Source organism: Cydia strobilella, chromosome 22 (genome assembly GCF_947568885.1).
Source record: "Cydia strobilella chromosome 22, ilCydStro3.1, whole genome shotgun sequence".
NCBI lineage: Eukaryota > Metazoa > Arthropoda > Insecta > Lepidoptera > Tortricidae > Cydia > Cydia strobilella.
In genome coordinates this window covers 7,923,423-7,943,215 of record NC_086062.1, presented here as the reverse complement: position 1 = coordinate 7,943,215, position 19,793 = coordinate 7,923,423, and the positions used below count along the sequence as shown (strand labels likewise).

General features: G+C 41.1%; 1 protein-coding gene across 1 annotated transcript in view; it reads left to right on the top strand.

Moving 5' to 3' along the window:
- Window positions 1-19,793, top strand: part of LOC134751604 (uncharacterized) — a 45,318-nt gene that overhangs the window by 3,218 nt on the left and 22,307 nt on the right. The window contains exons 2-6 of the mRNA XM_063687080.1: window positions 12,143-12,383; window positions 12,936-13,107; window positions 13,923-14,094; window positions 16,730-16,909; window positions 18,325-18,476. Coding sequence (XP_063543150.1) covers window positions 12,143-12,383; window positions 12,936-13,107; window positions 13,923-14,094; window positions 16,730-16,909; window positions 18,325-18,476 — 917 coding nt within the window. The remainder of the gene's footprint in view (window positions 1-12,142; window positions 12,384-12,935; window positions 13,108-13,922; window positions 14,095-16,729; window positions 16,910-18,324; window positions 18,477-19,793) is intronic.

The window sequence follows — 19,793 nt, the reverse complement described above, 5'->3', positions numbered from 1 at the left end:
GCCAGCGTTTATGAATAACGCCAATCACATATTATAAAACAAAGTTGCTTCCTGCTGTCTGTCTGTCCCTATGTATGCTTAGATCTATGCGACGGATTTTGATGCGGTTTTTTGTAATAGATAGAGGGATTCAAGAGGAAGGCTTATATGTATAATACATCAGCATTGCAGCCGTGCGAAGCCGGGGCGGGTCGCTAGTAGTCTATATTCTAGTTTTCGTGTGATTTTTTTTATGGTACTTGCCCTTGATTGAAACGTGTAAAAAATCTATTAAAAAAACTACATATTTGCGTTAGTACCCTCTTATTAAAACACTTCACAATACATCGTCTGTGTGTTTTGTACAGTTGCCATCAGATATATCGGAGCGGCCAAGGCGCTCACAAATATCTGAACACGCCTCTATTGTCAAGGCGCTAAAGTGCGTGCTCAGATATCTTTGAGTACCTCCGCCGCTCCCATATATCTGATGGCGAATGTACACAGAACCTCATCCTCGGGATGTTGTTTAATCTTTGCAACAAGGACCTACAATTTTCGGTCAGGCACAGGGCGGACACGCTATACATCAAAAATCACTTGCGTTTCGCACGTCTGTATACGCGGCATCCGTCATTGTGTGAGTAAGTTGCTTAAAACAGTACTGAGCGGCCGGCAAAAGGTCGTCAATCTGCTGTCGCGGGGCGAGGTAATTCGAATCGGGGCGGGGCGGTGCGTGGCCGTTCTGTATGAAAATACTATTATTTATTCTGTGGGTCAGGGTCGGTCAAACTTATACACCTTCGTCGCCACGGTTGCATCTTGCAGAACGGTCACGCTTCTGTGCGAGCGTTTAAAAAAAATGGCGCCCTTAGTTTCATTGTCTTACTCATTATTATTTACAACGACGGGACTTAATCGCGTAAAATAAGTATTAAACCCACCTCCGACGTTTCGAGGACGGCGTTGTCCCCGTGGTCTCGGAGAAGACTGGCTAAAGTTGACATCAACATCTTCTAGGCGCGCGAGTTTTTCGAACTACCCGCACTTGGTCTTGTTTATTAACTTGAACGTTTTGCGCACTAGGGATGTTACCGGGTCGACACACAACACTCACAATATTCGATTTTTCAACTTTCGATATTTGGTTTCGCTTACACTTACTAATGACTGGGTTCCATGTGGATGAGATCTTAAAACCTTCGTCTCGATTGAAATTTCTATGTTTCTTGATTTCAATGGCTTCACGGATTTTTCTACTATAAAACCCACGATCTGTAGGAAGTATTCTAGGGTTGTGAAGCTCAATCCAGTGGTTTGGCCCTGATTGTCTTACTGTAACGTAAATAGGTAAATACAGTGATATTTCATCCCTACTAATATTTTAAATGCAAAAGCTCTGTATGTTTGTGTATCTGTCCGCCTGTTACCTCTTCACGCTTAAGCTGTTCTGCCGATCCTCCGTATCCTAAAACCATAACACATTAAATGCGAAGAACCCGCTAGATCGGTTAATTTTGTATTGGAAATGGGCGTTAGGCACTGAGAGTGTTAAAGTGGTAAAAAGGGGTGGAATTTACTATGGAAATATTTATTCTAAGCAGACCAAGTCGCGGGTAGAAGCTAGTGCTAAATAAGTATGATGGGAGCTCTAATCTCCACCTAGTAAGTACTCGTAAGTGATCCGTGGCTCAAATAGACCCGAACTCCATATTCGCCCTAATGGCGTTGTTTTTGGCCGGTCAATGACTTAGCACAATGGATTGTGCAACCATTGTCTCGAGTCAATACAGTACACTTTGTATTCTTAGCCTTCGTTAACTGGGTTATGGTGTTGTTTACCTCATTGGCATTGGCCCTTGATGAATTTAACGCAGGCAAAACACAGCCTTTAAAAGTCTAGTTCAGAAATTAGGACATTCGTGGTGATATATCTATAGGGATTTACTAATAGAGAGCACTGTTTTTAATAACCTATTTATCACTTTGTGTGATAATGATAAAGGACAACTCAATAAAGAAGTTTTTGGCAGGGTACCACCAACAAAGGCTTTTTGCCGCCGCCGCTGTTCTCGTCCAAAACATAACAGATCTATTTATGGGTATGAATCAACTTTTAGAACACTTAATTTCGTGTCCCCCTGGGACTCCCTAGCAAAGAAAAGACGATCATAATCATAATCTTTATTGTTTGTGAGAAATGGGTTACATTGCCAGTAATTACTTTTGTAACAATTGTACATGGATTAAAACGAAACGGGAACGATTTTTCAAAAACCATGTTGAGTTTTTTACTTTTTTTGTTTACACGGGCATTATTAGATCCATAAGTATTAATTTAACACATTAAAATAAACAACTTGATCAGATCAAAGTTACATTTTATACGGTAACGCAGCACAAAAATATATAAAAATAGTGTGTCCCTGATTTTTGTATTGGGAGAAAACTTTCTTCTGCTCAACATGGTTTCATGTTGGAAAAAATCAACATGGTTTTTGAAACATTGATTTTTCTTTACTAGGGAGTCTAAAACATGATTTCGTGTTCTAAAAGTTGATTCACCCCTATTCAAGTCTATACATTTTCATCATCAAAATGTACAGACTTGGATACGCCGCCGGTCGCGTGCGTCCACTCGTCCAGTCCGCGGCCTGATACTTTTACTTGCTAGCGGATAAAGTGGGTACATAGATTATGAAATAATTAAAGGGTTCATTGTTTTACATTTTCAATTTAAGTACGTAATTCCTGTTTATTGATCACTTACATAATTGTGTTTCATTGGCCAGCAAACTTTTGGGGCCTCGTGCCTTGAAACTGTGACGCTTAAAATTCTAAGTTTTGGATCGTTTTGCTACGTGGTTCCATCTTGGATTCCTGTGTTTTCTCGGCTTTGGATATAATTCATTGCGCCATAATCAATGTTGCTGCCAAACAAAATACCATTTTTTATGAGGGCACAAAGACGGTTTTTCCTTGTAGCCCCAGGCCGCAAGATGAATTTGATGAATGATAGCAAGGTTATGTACCTATTTTATACCAGGTTTACCAAACCGGCTAGTATGACGTGTATTCTCGCGCGCGACTCCATACATCTAGCGCGACTACAAGTATGGAGTCTATGGAGTCGCTTGCGAGAACGTAAACGTAAGTCATGCTAACCGGTCTGGTGGGCTACCTAAAAACCCGCACGTTGATTATCGCTGCATTAAAGCATCAACGCTTATGCAGGTAATGCTCGTAATATCACAAATGAGCTATCTCTGCGTAATATGGCATTACGTATATCACTCCTAGAAATCAACCATTACTTCAAACATCACTCACTACGCTAGCGCGAACGACCGAGCGAATCAATATTGACGCGCTGATATGAATGGTCAGTTCAAGTATATACACAGTGCGCGTAATGTAATGTATAATGCCACTTGTGATTGTGTCATGCATGTTTGTCATCCCACTCGCACTCAGTTAGTGCCATTTCGCGCGCGCCCGAGCGCTGTTCACGCTCCGGCGATGTACCGTACCGAGTGATGTGATATCTCGATGTAATATTACGTTTTCGAAAAAGTAATGTGATATAGCATTACTTTTTGAAGCACTATTTCGCGCATGTCTATTATGCAGGTGTAAGTAAGTAATTAGATCAGATTCAGGTAAAATTATGTACATTAAAAAAACCCTACAAACAAAACACCCCCTCTAACTCGCCGCCAGCAGGCAGTGTGCCCAACAGGCTGGCTGCATTTCCCCGTTGAATAGCGATGCTAATTCTCTGGGCAAAATACTGGCCAGCCCTTTGGTCGCCCGTGGCATCCACCAAACGCGACGCCAAACCCTTATATAAGCGCCGGGCGCTGGGTCCCCACGGCCCTAACGTTTCGACCCCAAAAGGCTCAAATATGTAGCCACTGCCGAGCGTGCTGTACTTGCGCCGTTTGTTATCCTCGGCTGTTGAGGCCGCATGCCCAGCCCCAGTGCTGGTGCCCGGTAAGTGGGACGTGGCAAAAGTGTCTACGCACGTAGCGTCCCAAACCAGAGGCCGCCCCATACTCCAGGGCACCAGCGTTATGCCGTCGGGCCTCTTGCCGTCATCCCTCGCCAAACCAACAGGCTCCAGTATAGCCGGCACCTTTACGCTGACAAGAGCCCTTCGGATGACATCGTTTAAACTGGCATGACGAGGAATCCGACCAGCACTCCTGCTACAGGAGAGGCCATGATGACCCAGGCTGTCTACCATGGAACCACATTGACAGCGATGCGGGACATTAGTCACTGCCCCTACCCGCAAACTGGCAGCCAGACGAAAAGTGACATTATCTAGGAGCGTACCTATCAACGGAGAAGGTAGGGCCAGTAACCACTGGCCAGACTCCCATTCCGCAGCAGCAAGAAGACGAGCACGCTCTGCCAAGCTAGTTGACGTATCAAAAAGATTATTCCGTACTAGCTGACAGAGCGGCTCGTCCCACTGCCTCTGCGAGCAAAGGTTGGCAGGTAGGTCGACGTTCGGGCAAGACACTGACCACACATTCTTAGCCTCGGCGCAGTACGCCGGCTCTAGATCCCCAAATGAAGAAACTAAAATACCCCCTATCAATCCCTGCGCGCTATGCACCGAAGCCAAAAAAGCAGGCAACGCCACACTGGAAATATTACGGATTCCCAAGCCACCGAACCTAATAGGCAGAGTAGCCTGGCTCCAGCACCTTGAATCAAAAGAAATGTTAAGAATTGACGCCAGGGAATCCTTTACCAACTCGTCTAGCTTCGAAAGAAGATTAGGGAATTTCCAGAAGTGACTACAACGAAGAACGTATGTAAACTTAGGTACAAAAAGGCAATGTCGAATGATGGTGTAAGCCGTGTGAACGTTAATCTCCAATAGGCGGTCCGAAACTGACTTGAAATTCTGAATTTTGTCCTCAACATAATTATCAAAAGATTGATCCAAAACGGGAGACCCAAGGAGGTTAAGCGTGCTCTCATCCACAATTTTTATTCCAGGAGCAACCTCTCTAAACTTGTCGACTATACTTTCCTTTTCCAGGTTAGTGCTGGAAATGAAAAGTTCACACTTCGAGAAATTCAGAGAAAGGCCAATGGAACCAAAATCTGACGTCAACCTCTGTAAGTCACCCAAAACAGTATCCACGTCACCCCCAAGAGTGCCGTCATCCAAGTACCAAACATTCAATTTAGATTTGAGTTCTTTTATAATGGGATGGATGGCAAGACTAAAAATTGCTGGACCCAAGGGATCACCCTGTTGGCAGCCAACAGACGAGGCTAAAAGATTTGACTTAAATAACAGTTTAGATGGAGAGCTGTAACATTGCCAAACAAAATTGTACGATTCCGGAATTTTCTCCCGGACCTGTGTCAGGAGGGTACCTCTGTCAACGGCGTTAAAAGCATTCGCAACATCCACCTTTAACAGCACTTCCCCACCCAAACGCCCCAAATACGTTCGAACTGCGTGGACAGCGGCCTCACAGCCACTCTTCGATCCGAAACCCACCTGAACGGGACTGAATTCCTTACCCAGCCTCTCCAAGTTATAGCGACAGGCAATTTTTGCAGCTAGGCGACGAAAAGTGGTCCCAACAGCAATGGGCCGTATACCACCGTCCTTTTTTAGAAGAGCGCATAGATTGGCACCATACAAGATGTCCGTGATACTGGTTGGCACCCCACCCGCAAGCATTTTATTTACGAGGGCCGTCAAGTTCTTCAAAAGATCGTCACGAGTACCATTACAATCACTACTCAAAAGGTCCTTGAGGTGCTGCGGGGTAAGACCGTCCAAACCCCCCGCAGAGCCATTTGGGAAGGACATGACAGCCCCTAAAACGTCTTGTGCCGTTACTTGAAGCGCCTCATCACTGGCTTGCGGGGGGTCCGGGAGAGAAAAGTCAGCCGCCGGAGGAGGATGTTTCTCTCTCAGTGCCGCAAGGGTCTCAGGACTAACTGAAGCCACGACATCATTGGAAAACAACAAGCGAGCTGCTCCCTTAATGTCACCATCACACACCTTACTTTCCACTAATTTGGCCGTATTTAATCTACGATCCCGATGTGGAAGAGGTCGAGCTAAAGAACCATTAAGGCAGTTTGCCTTAACTTTACTCGTAAGCGAACTTCGTCCCTGATCCTTGGAATGAACATGCAACACTCTGAAGGCGAAAGTTAAAAGTTGCTCCCAGGCATGAACCGAATTCTCAGACACGACCGCCCCAATGGTCCCTGCCAAACATTTTGAAACTGCGACACGAGCGCCCCTCGGGATACGCTTAAGAACGGGAAGGGTATCTTTAAGGCCACTAATAAATTGCCAAAAAGGAGGGCCAGGAACCTGTGGTTGTAATTGTACACTACGAGTAGGCCCGGGGTCAGAAACATCAGGAACCGAACATGGGATGTGCGGTCTATGCACCTTCGTAATATGCACGTTGAGACCCCTGGTACCTCTGAAAAACCGGGTTTGGGGGCATTGTGGGCAGCGCCCACAAATAATAAATAATAAATAAATTAAAACAAAAACCGATTTAAACATGTCAAAAATAAAACAGAAAATAATTACAACAAAATACGCTATCAAATTAAAACTGTAAATGTCATCCCACAATAAACCCAAATAACACGCCAACCCTTAAAAACACTAAACTAATCTATACAACTACAATCAATATATACAATCTATATAACTTATACTATCATCCAAAACTTACAATTAACGAATTACATTCATACATAAAGTTATTAAATTTATCGTTATTATTCCAACACAACACAGAGAGAGAAGGAAACAGACGTCAACCCAATAAATTACAAAAAATAAATTCTATTTTGTCAAAACCTACAAACAAATTCAATCGACTTTAAGTCTATTCAAATTCGTAGTGAAAGCACTAAACAATTAATAATAAAAAAATATTAATACAATAAGAAATGTCAAACTTTAACGCACTACTACAAAAATTTACCTTAAAACAAAATTAAATCACTAATAATAAAATAAGACAACCTAATATAGGCACCTTAAACACAACACAATATATAGACTTATATTGACCGGGATATAGACCGTGACAGTTGGTTGGGCAGACGGAATCGTACGTGAAGGACTCTCGCCATTTTATTGAGATCGTACAGGACGTTAGGATTGAACCTGATGAAGTGATGGTCAGTTTTGACGTAGAGTCATTGTTCACTAACGTACCTGTAATTGATAGCATTGAGGTAGTAAGAAACAAGATCCAGGAGAATGGCATGCCAATAGAATACGTAAGGCTCCTTGAACACTGCCTCACTACTAATTACTTTCTGTTTCGCGGGCAATATTATATACAGGCAGAGGGAGTAGCGATGGGCAGTCCGGTGGCTCCAGTGGTGGCTAACATTTGGATGGAACACTTTGAGCACCTAGCCCTTTCTGCGCCCCCAGTTCCCGTTAAAATTTGGAAGAGGTACGTGGATGATGTGTTCTGCATAATTAAGGGTGGTAAACAGGAAGCTGAACTGATGCTAGGACACCTTAATAGCATGCACCGATCTATGTCGTTTACATTGGAAATGGAACAAGAAAGGAGTATTGCGTTTCTGGATGTGAGACTGAATGTTACAGGTTGTGGCATGCTGGGACACTCAGTCTATAGGAAACCGACTCACACGGACCGCTATTTACACGCGAGCTCGCACCATCATCCCAGACAGTTAAACTCGGTTGTGGCATCACTGACTAATCGAGCACACGCTCTGTGTGACTCGCTACATCTAAACCAGGAGCTGAACCATGTTCAGAGTGTCCTGAGGATGAATGGCTACAGAGTTAATATGGACAAGCGGGACACAAAAACCAAGCGCCTTACTCATCGCGTTGAGAGACAGCCAGCGTTTATGCCGTACGTCAAGGGTGTGACAGACAAGATATCAAAAATACTAAATAACTACTCTGTAAAAACTATCTTCACCCCGCACAGGAAAATTGCACAATTTCTGCGGTCGCCCAAAGACAATTTTCCGCTGGAAAAACCTGGTGTATACAAAGTTGAGTGCAGCTGCGGTAGTTCGTACATTGGGCAGACCAAACGCACTATTGCCTGCAGAATTAAAGAACACATTGCTGCGGTCAAGAACAATGACGTTCGCAAGTCAGCTATTGCTCAGCATCTCCTTGAGTCGGGTACAAATCACTGGATCGAGTTGCATAGTCCCAAGGTCATTTCGACAGAACGCCACTATATACCAAGGTTGGTAAGAGAAGCCGTTGAAATTCACAAATACAAAAATTTTAATCGTGAAGATGGGTTTAAACTGTCAAATGTGTGGAATCCTGTGATTTGTTTGTGTAAAAAACCAGTGATATCCGAATCAAACGCGCGTAGTGACACCGTGAGTGTAGTGTGTTTGGACAGACCAACGAGTGTGAACGCGACCGGACCAACAAGTGTGAATGCGACCGTTGGTAACGTTGAAAGTGAACGCAGCCGACGCGCAAGAATGAGGGTAGACAGAGCGCTGTCTACACAACTTTGACACCCACCCGCTATCTTCAGTCACCCGTGAACATGATGCATGTAACTGCGTCGAAATATCGGGAGCTCACAAATAATACAAAAGGTAATCACGGTCTATATCCCGGTCAATATAAGTCTAGTGAAACTAACCGTGAATCATTCAAAACTCTAACAACACAATATATGTATAAAAACACAATTAAGATTAAAAGTTGGTGAATGTCATTATTGTAAAAAATTTGATAACTATCCCCATGCAACAGCACTTAAAAATACAAAATGTCTCAATGAAAGTTCATAAACAGGCTGCTTGAAGTTGACGCGCATGCTACTAGGAAACAGCTTGCCGGCGCCCTCTCTCGACACACTACCAACGTAACACGTTCGTCATGCAGCATACATAACAATAGCTCCGTCGACGACAACTAACTTCTACATTCGTACAGTAAATAAATCCAAAAAGTTCATCGTTGCTGGGGATCGAACTCGGGACGCTGATGCTTTCACAGCCAAAAGGAGTGGCGTATGCCACTAGACCAAACGGACCGATATAAGAACTGCGAATTTAAGAGTCTTATTACTACAGCTCAAAGACCGTTGCCCGTTTGCCGTCACGACCCACGTTTAAGTTCACCCTCAAAAATAACAAGATAAAACAAAATAGCACAAATCACTTCAACCAATAAATTGTAACTTTAAACCTTTTTGTACACCACAACACTACTTAAAGTTCCAGCACCGCAGTCCTGGTGTTGATTTGCGTAAATAAAAACTCCGTGTTATGTTCCTCTGCACTTCTTCTGCCTCCGTATCACTCCGGGTTTATTTAAGTTTTTAATACTCATGTGCACACTTTCACTGCGAGATAACATTGTCGCCCAAAAATCAAGCACTATTCTTTAAGTTTAACTCGTTTTCTAGCGCTAAGGCAGCAGCTTTCCATTTTTAACAACGAAAATAACTCGGAGCTGATGTGTTTACGTTGAGTGCGGGTAGGGGGTTGTACATAATTTTAGAGTAAGTAAGTTGACGAAGCCTGTTGCGGATAGTGAGTTTGTGTTCACCTGACGAAGCCTGCGTTGCGGATATAAAATTACAATTATAATACACAATTGTATCTTTTTCGTAGGTTGTTACGTATTGATTCAGGTATAATTATATCAACCTTCGTTCATTCCGTTAAGCTGTTAACTATGTCGACGACTGCACAAAAAACTCTTACACTCGACATGTCTTGTCAAACACGAAATTGCAGTTTATGCCACCGCATAATCTTGCCTTTTATGATATCATTATAAATGTTGCCATCCTAAACTGGGTCAAACCAACTTGCTAAGCGTGTCAACTGGGCTCTCATTCACCACTTCGTTAGTGTAACCAGTAGCAATTTGAGATCCGATTCTATCGTCGACGACCGAAGTCAATGTCGGGCATATTGATAACCGAGCAAGCGAAAGATTCCAAAATTGAAAGAGCATTGCGAATGTTTTGAAAGTTGATATCTTTAGCAAACACACAATTTTTCACCACACCTACGCGAGGAAAATAACGCTGACTCTTAAACATTACAAATCAAATCCAAATGACCATTGTTAAATATTAATAATTCAAAATCATCACAATTCCTACCAGCCAACATGAAGAAACAGCTCAAAATTTGCATTATATTACTTTGCCACCCTTGTGAACAAAATACAACTTTTTCATCGGTGTTTGAAGAATTTAGAGATCCATTACGAGCTTAAAAAAATAAAAATCTTTTATTTCGGACGATACAATCCATATTTAGTTAGTAACAAATAATCCTGAATCCTTTATATGAAGGCGAAATGTATACATATCATTGACGTCGACGTTATGTCGTCGCTACTCTCTACTAGTGTAAGGGTCGCGTTTAACTGGAGTTCGACTAAATGTTAAGTAAATAAATAGGCCTTTAATTCGTTGCGATCGCGGAAAGCTGCAAGTGCAGCGCCCTATATAAGTTCGGGGAGTAGATCACGCGACTACTCGTTCTAGTTTGCCTATAGTGCTATAGTAACGATGTAGAAATTTCTTTGAATGCGTGTATGTATGTGGGTACCCAAGCCCATACGGCTGAAACGAATATTGTCGTCATTGGAGTTTTAAAAATTGCGAAATTTTCACATGGAATCCACATGGAAAATTTTCGGAAACTTCTCATATTTTTGTATGGGAATCGAAATTTTCTATTTCTGAATTGAGAGTTTATTTCATTTCTTGTGAAATATTTGTGAAATTTCCGAGTACTTTTCCAACTTTCACGTTTATAGTTAGAATCCGTCTGGAGTTAGATGACATAAGGTACACGTAATTATTCATGTTATAATGTTATTGTTTAAAAAAAAAAACCTTTCACTTTTTAACTGTTACTCCATAAAACTAATGTAAAAGGCATCTTAGTTTTATTAATTTCTTAGACTATTTGCTAAATATTTCACCTTTCAGCCAACTTCACCGTTCTTTACTCAATACCTCATAAAGCGAACAAACAGAATCTCATCACAAAACTCGGTCCAAACAAATCCGAAACTTTCTCATGTTAAAATGCCGTTACCACCGAAAATTTTATTTTTATTGATATAGATAAGTCTGGGTCAAAAGCTTTTAGGTAAATCTCGTCTCGTGACGTTAGACTGACTCATCACATTACATATGCATCGAATTCCAAAACTATTCAAATATGAATCTTAACACATTAGTCATAAAGTCGAAAGTAAGTCTAATTAGTCTTGATCCACTTTCAAGGGTCAACTATGAGATATAAAGAGGAAAACTGCAAGGTTTATTCTGACCACAAATGTGTTTAAGCTTAAATATTGTCCATTTCGTAAAAGATGTTAGCGAGTACAAGATAATAAAGGAGGTTTATTATGAAATGAACGTGTTGGTTTATTATATGGGGCATTTTCTATGAAAAGGGACCTTATTGTCGATGGCGCTTACGCCGCACAACGTCGCGCGGCATTGTATTTATATCGTATCATCGTTAATAAAATGGCGTAAGCGCCATCGACAATAAGGTCCCTTTTTATAGAAAATACCACATATGATGTATGTAATAAATGCTTTATGATTCATAAATTATGAATGTTACGTTACCGTAGAAAATTGCACGTAAAACTTATGACACCCCTCTTTTTGCGTCGGGGTTTAATCTTTTCACCTTCACGTCAATAAAGTAATAGAGGTGTCATCAAAGCCAAGCCACAAATTGCAACCCGCATAACATATCAAGTCGTGACGTATGGGTACTGACTTTATATCAAGTCAATGGCGGCGAAAAGGTTAATAAGGGGTTTTCTTAAAAGCAACACTGTTGTTATTAACGTTATATACAGGCTGGCTAAAAATAAGTGCATCCCCGTTGCCAGGGAGGTTTTAGGATCATACTGAGCAGCTTTTACTATGGGACCAACAAGGAAATCGCAAAAAAATAAATTACCCTCCCATAGAAAATGGACCAGCCAAAATGTATGATACAGCGAAATTTTTTTTCGCGAAGTCGTCGTTGGTCCCATAGTAAAAGTTGCTCAGTATAATCCCAAAACCTCCCTGGCAACGGGACTGCACTTATTTTTTAGCCACCGTGTATAACGAGCCTTCCATTGTTCCAGTTCCGTCCGCGCCACAGAACCTAACCGCAAAGGCAGTGACATCCGAAGACGTCCACCTCTTCTGGGCCCCGCCGAACAACTTCACACGCCACCCCGAACCGAAGAGAGAGCTCCAGGGAGATCAACCGGCGCGGGAGTTCGACTGGTACAAGAAAGACCAGCTCAAGTACAACGATGAGTTCTCGTCGTCGGACATTTTGAACGGCATGCGGAAACGAGATCTGCGTTCGCATAGGCATAGGTATGATTTATATTTGTATGTCTTTAGTCGTCACGGAACAATGGTGTTCCGGATATTAGGGAGGCCAACACGTAGAGGCCCTTTGTACACTTTACTAACATGTAAGGTGTGTTTATGCAATGATTTATATTTATTATTGTAATGCGATGATGACGATTGAAGTATGTAAAAAGTTTATAAATAAAAACATAATTTGCATGTCTAAATGACGAAATGTGATGCCGCTGGGGGTCTAGCCTAGGAGACAATCGTTGATAGAAAACGCCAATCGAAACTTTTTTTATTACCATACAAACAAGCATACGGCCCTGATAGTAAGCAGTCACCGTAGCCTATAGACGCCTGCAACACCAGAGATATTACATGCGCGTTGCTGATCCTTAAAAAACTTAAACACTGTATGGAAATAGTCACGTAACTTTTTGTATTATCTGTCATCCCCATGCATTTTTTCGTTTCGTTTGGCATTTGTCAATGTACGATTGTCATCTTTGCTAGGCCCCCTGAAATCACTTTATACCACATTTCTAGCAAAAAAAATCTTATTTCTAGGAAGCGTCGCCAAGATAACGCCACAGAGCACAACATTCACTCCGAACACTCTGACGGTACAGACACACATCTCGACATAGAAATCGTAAAGAAGTCGTTCACGCCGACGTACCCGCATAAGGACGCCACGCAAATCGCCTATGTCCTCTATTACGAGCAGGGACAGCCGAAGGTATGTAAACTTTTTACTCGACCGAAATTGTGATTGTTCTTGTTTAGATTAATCGCTTAAATTTAAGTTTTAAAAAAGATTGAGTCTTCTCCGAGACCACGGGGACAACGCTGTCCTCGAAACGTCGAAGGGTAATTTAATACTTAATTTTATGCGATAAGTCCCGTTTTAGTACATATTAATCAGTCAAAACCGGACAAGTGTGAGTCCGACTCGCCCACCGAGGGTGGTGTTATTGTTATTAAATACTCTAAGCTTTTGGAATATTACTTAGTACTAGATATTTGTAAACCAAAACTTCAGCGTAGGATGTAATTCAAATTAGTATCATTTTCAATCTGATTCCACAAGACAGGCCTGGCCTAGCCTAAGTAGTGTGGCGGTCATAGGTTAAGAAAATCTTGTACACTGGTAAATAATAGTAGATTGTACAACAAGGGCATAAAGCGATCCATTTTTATCCGAGGCAATTTAAATGGACATTTATGCCTGAGTTATACACTCTGCTTTTCACTTCGAGTGTGAGTAATATATATAAAAATATCCAATATTTTAGGTTATTTTACCGTATTTATTCTAGACTAAAGTAAATTGTACTCGGTTGTGTCGGGGGCGCGGGGCACGCCGGGCGGGGGTGCCCCGGCAGGGCTGGCAGTTTGTATGGCAGATTTTGGACTTTATTGCTAAGTGAATAGGGGTCGTAATAGATGATTTTATTTTATGCTCTAGAACATAATAAGTAACTTTATGTCGTCTATGCACGACTTAAAGTCGAACTTTACGAGCATGAGAAGTGAAAACTATATTTTTGTTAGGTTGACGCGGCGCCGGTGATCGGCGTCCCTAGCTCCGCCGATGTGAAGAAGATGAATTACTTCTCTAGCGACCTGACTATGGCGGATTATTCGAAGGCGACGAGGAATTTGACGCTGCTCAATACGGCTGGGAAGCTGACGAAAGTCGTCGGTTTTAAGTTGAGGAATTTAAGTAAGTATTTGCTTTAATAGTTATACCTATTACAAAATATTGTATCAATATACGTCTAACTTGTATCAACAGCACCTGATTGTGATTTGTTTGCATGGAGATGGAGGACTGTGTGCCGTGTCTGAAGTATTGTGAGACGATGGATGATAGGCTTTCCACAGTCGGTGTATAATACTACTGTGTGGACTACTGTGTGGTGTTATGTGATGTGTTATTTCTGTTCTTCCTGTGTATTTTGTATCTTGTACCTACTTTTGTATTATATTTTTCTTAAAATGAAATATTTTGTTAGATTAAGTTTCTGGGGATCAAAGGGAGAGGCCTTTGCCCCGCAGTGGGACACTACAGGCATTAAAAAGTTTCTCGGCGCATTGGTACTCGTATTTGCTGTAATGCCGTGTAACCATAATTGCATTAAATAAATGATAAATCATCAAAACGTTGTCAACGCCTTTCGGGAGTTATTGGCGCTCTTTCTGTATCAGTAATCCAATTTTCATGTAATAATCATTATCACAGATTTAATATATGGGGCATTCTATGAAAAGGGACCTTATTGTCGATGGCGCTTACGCCGCACAGCGTCGCGCGGCATTGTATTTATATCGGAGCATCGTTTATAATGGCTTAAGCGCCATCGACAATAAAGTCCCTTTTTTATAGAAAATACCACATATACGTTAGATGACGCAAATCAAGCGTGCCGACTTTTTCATACAAAATTTACGCATAATATAATTTTAAAATTACTTATCGGTGATAGGTAATATGTTCTTGCCTTTGGGTGCTTTCCATTTCTGGGCTGTTGCAGTTAATTATCATGCAACGAAGCATTTTTTAAGTTTTCACGGACGTCTGGTTGCAACAACTGACGCGCGTGAACTGTAAAGAGCGACGGTCAATCTCGACGCTTAGTCGGGGTTTGGACACGCGAAGTAGATGCATTTGCGTCTTCTATGGTATATATAAATATAGCACAGAAATAACTGTGATCATTACTTTCATTACACTCATGAATTAAGAGTCACTGCACACCATAGACATAGTATGTATATATATACACAAGTAAATATTAGTTATAGACGCGCCACCGAGCGACCGGGGGTAAGAGAAAGAATATTCATATAAAATTTGGGCAGCATAGGATTTTTTCTCTTTCACTCTTATAAATTTCGGTATTTCGCCATCGCCTCCTACCTATGATGCCACCCGGTCGGTGATAAGGACAAAGCATGGCACTATTTTCTCCTTCCTCTTATAGGAATCGCAATAAGACTATCTTTCTCTATCAAAGAGTGTCAGGCTCTTGCTGCACACAGAATAAATATTTGCAACAACGATGAACGGCAAGGAAGTTACTCAAGTTACGCATTGATTGTCGGCGTTTGGAATCCTCTTTGATGTTCTCGTGCATAATGATCGCTTACTTAATCCGACGCCTTGCTTTCACATTTCCGGTATTTACTATTGCACGGCACATCGGATATGAGGCGAAACTAGTAATCTATAGTAACAAACAAAACGATTGCATACCGGTTTCTGGTGGAATGTGTGAGACCACGAAATACTTTTATACCATCTTTTGTACCACATTTTTAAGCAAAATAAATAGATTTGTATTTGATTAAAAACAACCAGATTATCGTAACAATTAATAATATTAAATTATGATCGATTACTTAATCCGACGCCTTGCTTTCATATTTTCGTTATTGACATCTCATACATCGGTTTATGCTACATCGGATATGAGACGAAACTTGTATACAACAAACAATAATAATATTACTGTGCTACTTTACCGCACTTTACGTGACTATGTCGAAAGTTTAAAGGACTGTAAAACGTTGTACGATTCCCTCCCTTTGGTCGTGTTTTAATTTATCGCCACTCGTTGTGAATTTCCTACTTTTGGAACTTGTATCGTAATGTACTATTACATAATCTGACGAATTGCTTTTATATTACCATAATTTATTATTGCACGCTACATTAGATACGTGGCGAAGCTTGTAATCTATTATAGTCATTTACAAAATGTAACCGAAGTAACGTATAATTGATTTGTATTGCAATCTTTTTATTAGGGTTCCGTTCCCAAAGGGTAAAAACGGGACCCTATTACTAAGACTCCGCTGTCCGTTCGTCCGTCCGTCTGTTACCAGGCTGTATCTCATGAACAGTGACAGCTAGACAGTTGAAAATTTCACAGATGATTCATTTCTGTTGCCTCTATAACAACAAATACTAAAAACAAAATAAAATAAATATTTAAGTGTAGTGTAAGTATACAACAAACGTGATTTTTTTGCCGTTTTTTGCGTAATGGTACGGATCCCTTCGTGCGCGAGTCCGACTCGCACTTGGCCGGGTTTTTTCTGTCAATCACTTTGGTGCTGCTTATTTAAAAATACTTGCCTAACCAAATACTCTTTCAGCATACACATCCACGCAATCTACTTGCATATTAATATGTCGACCGGGTACAAAATTTAATTGTCAAATCAAAAGCCTTAATTGCAACAACCTTAATTAGTACGAGTGTGAACTAGGGTATCTAATCTATATATCAAAGATAACAGCTGTTTAATCTACCCAAGAAAATTAAGTCTAATACCATATTTTATCTTTCCAGAGCCCTTCACCCCCTACAAGATCTGGGTGCGAGCATTCTATAGCTTCTCACTAGATGGCGTCAAGTCGTCAGACCTTTTAGAGCGTTTGGGCGACGCGTCGACGCCTTTATACGTGCTCACTGACGTCAAGCCACCTTCGCCGCCGATCATCATGAACCTCACATGCGACCAGCCCAATGGTAAGAGATAAGACGTGTTTTTTAGAACCCTCTTCACTCTGTCGAGACAGCACACTAGACGGCGTGAAGTCGTCAGACCTTTTAGAGCGTTTGGGCGACGCGTCCACGCCTTTATACGTGCTCACTGATGTCAAGCCGCCTTCGCCGCCGATCATCATGAACCTCACATGCGACCAGCCCAATGGTAAGAGATAAGACGTGTTTTTTAGAACCCTCTTCACTCTGTCGAGACAGCACACTAGACGGCGTGAAGTCGTCAGACCTTTTAGAGCGTTTGGGCGACGCGTCCACGCCTTTATACGTGCTCACTGACGTCAAGCCGCCTTCGCCGCCGATCATCATGAACCTCACATGCGACCAGCCCAATGGTAAGAGATAAGACGTGTTTTTTAGAACCCTCTTCACTCTGTCGAGACAGCACACTAGACGGCGTGAAGTCGTCAGACCTTTTAGAGCGTTTGGGCGACGCGTCCACGCCTTTATACGTGCTCACTGATGTCAAGCCGCCTTCGCCGCCGATCATCATGAACCTCACATGCGACCAGCCCAATGGTAAGAGATAAGACGTGATTTCTAGAACCCTCTTCACTCTGTCGAGATAGCTCACTAGACGGCGTGAAGTCGTCCGGCCTTTTAGAGCGTTTGGGCGACGCGTCGACGCTTTTATACGTGCTCACTGATGTCAAGCCGCCTTCGCCGCCGATCATCATGAAGGAAAGGAAGGAAAATTCTTCAACTACAAGATCTAGTTGTGATCATTCTTCAGTTTCCTATTAGATGGCGTCCTGTCATCAGGCTGTTGGAGCATCTTTAAAAATAACTGAATCAAAAGTGACTATACAACCTTTTTTTTGCATTAGAAAAAAGGTAAACAATTTTGACGTGTATTTTTATTTTTTTATTGAATAACACTTGAAAAATAAGTTACATCAAATATGTAACAAATACAAGGATATATATTTACATTGTTTTGGTTTCATAAGCAGTGGCGTAGCTAGGCGTGAGCGAAGTAGGCCCTTGCCCACGGCCTCGCGCCCCAAGAGGGGGCTCGCGCGAGGCCCCTTCGGGCACAGTGAAAGAAAAGGGCCTCGCAGATGCGATTTCGCCCACGGCTAGATAAGTTCATGCTACGCCACTGTTCATAAGTAAATATAGTTTAAGTGAAAATTCATTAACCTTATTCTTGCAAGATTGTCAGTGGAGTTTTACGAATTGTTAGCTAACATTGTGGATTTTGTTAAAATTAATGGATCGGGTAAAATGAAATGAATATGACCTTCAAAAATGTTATAAGGTATCTGCACCAAAGAACGCCCATCGTTATGTTTATCCTTGATTTTCCTTTTTAAGGTACTAGGGAACATGGGCGCAACGCCAACCCCATTCTGTACATACTTATTCCTTTAACATTTCAGGTGTCCTCTACCTCCAATGGCGGCAACCTCTGGAATACAACAACAGCTTGGACCAGTATGTGGTGACCCTGAGGAAGATACCGGAGCTGCAGCCCCGGACCAGGCTCAAACTGCCCACCAGCAAGGCGGATATTGAAACTACCATCAGTGTCGTAAGTATCATTACTATGACTATCCCGTACAAAGAACAACACATACACCCGTGTCAAAATAAGAATTATTCATATTTAATTATACGAACGGGACTACCGCGATTTAATTTCACTGTTTTTAGCTTAAATTCCGACGTTCCCCGTATAATTAAATACCCGACCCGTAGATCCATTCGTATAATTAAATATGTGTTCAAAACGCGAGAGTTTAAAGTGTTATAAGAATTATTCATATCGGACAAAGGTGGTCAAAATTGCCAGTACTTATACATTTATTAACACTTATTAACTTATTCACTCTTTATACATTTAATGTATTTATTTTACATCAATATGTCTAGGAGGATATAACCAAACGAAGACGCCACGTCTGTAATTTTCTGTCCAAAAAAGTCTGCCGATTTTTGTTGGGGAGGGGAACGTCAAATGTCTACGTAACGTCAAAATAGCCATGTCAGATAAACGTCAGTCCATACATTGTGTAGAACCATTGGCCGACTATTTTCGACAGAGGGGAACGCCTGTTAATGGCTACTCCGTTTGGTTATGTCCTCCTAGTCAATATGTATTTCTATTATGACTCCAATTGCGTTCCGTTCTTTGCATGTGACGCTCTAACATATTACAAAAATCGACATGAAGTCAACCTAAATATAGAAATAAATAATAAAATAAAAAAATAAAAATAGTTTATTTACCAAAAAATTATACATTGTTTTATTAACCTATGATCTCCACACTAGGCTAGGCCTGTCTTGTGGAGTCAGTTGAGACAATTCCAATTTTTAATTAACATCTTCCTACGCTGAAGTTTTGACATTGTGCTAATACTAGGTGATACAGGAAAATTAATTATAATACCATTTTCCTGTATGCATTACCAGTGTATGTTTGCGAAATTCACGGAAGGCCTTAGTAACAAATTTAATACTTTAATTTTTGAATTTTACGTGTTACTTTACAATTTTACGTGTTACTTTACATTTGTATGTTGTATTTTGTGTGATAAAGTTTAAATTAAGAATACATTTTTCGTGTGTGAACATGTAGTTTGGTTGTGGTAAATAATGTTTTAATAGTGTTTTGTGAAATAATATTATATCATGAGGATTAATAGTGTTGTAAATAAATGTTTGAAATAATATTTATTGTCTAACAATCCTAAGTGGACAAACAGATTAGGAAAGAAAATTAAACGATTAAAAATGATTATTGTTTCAAAAACTTGTTATTTAACTGTACAGCGAATAAAATAATTTAAATAAGTTAATGTGACGTCACAAAGTTTCTGACACCCCTCCCCCCTAAACGTGTGAT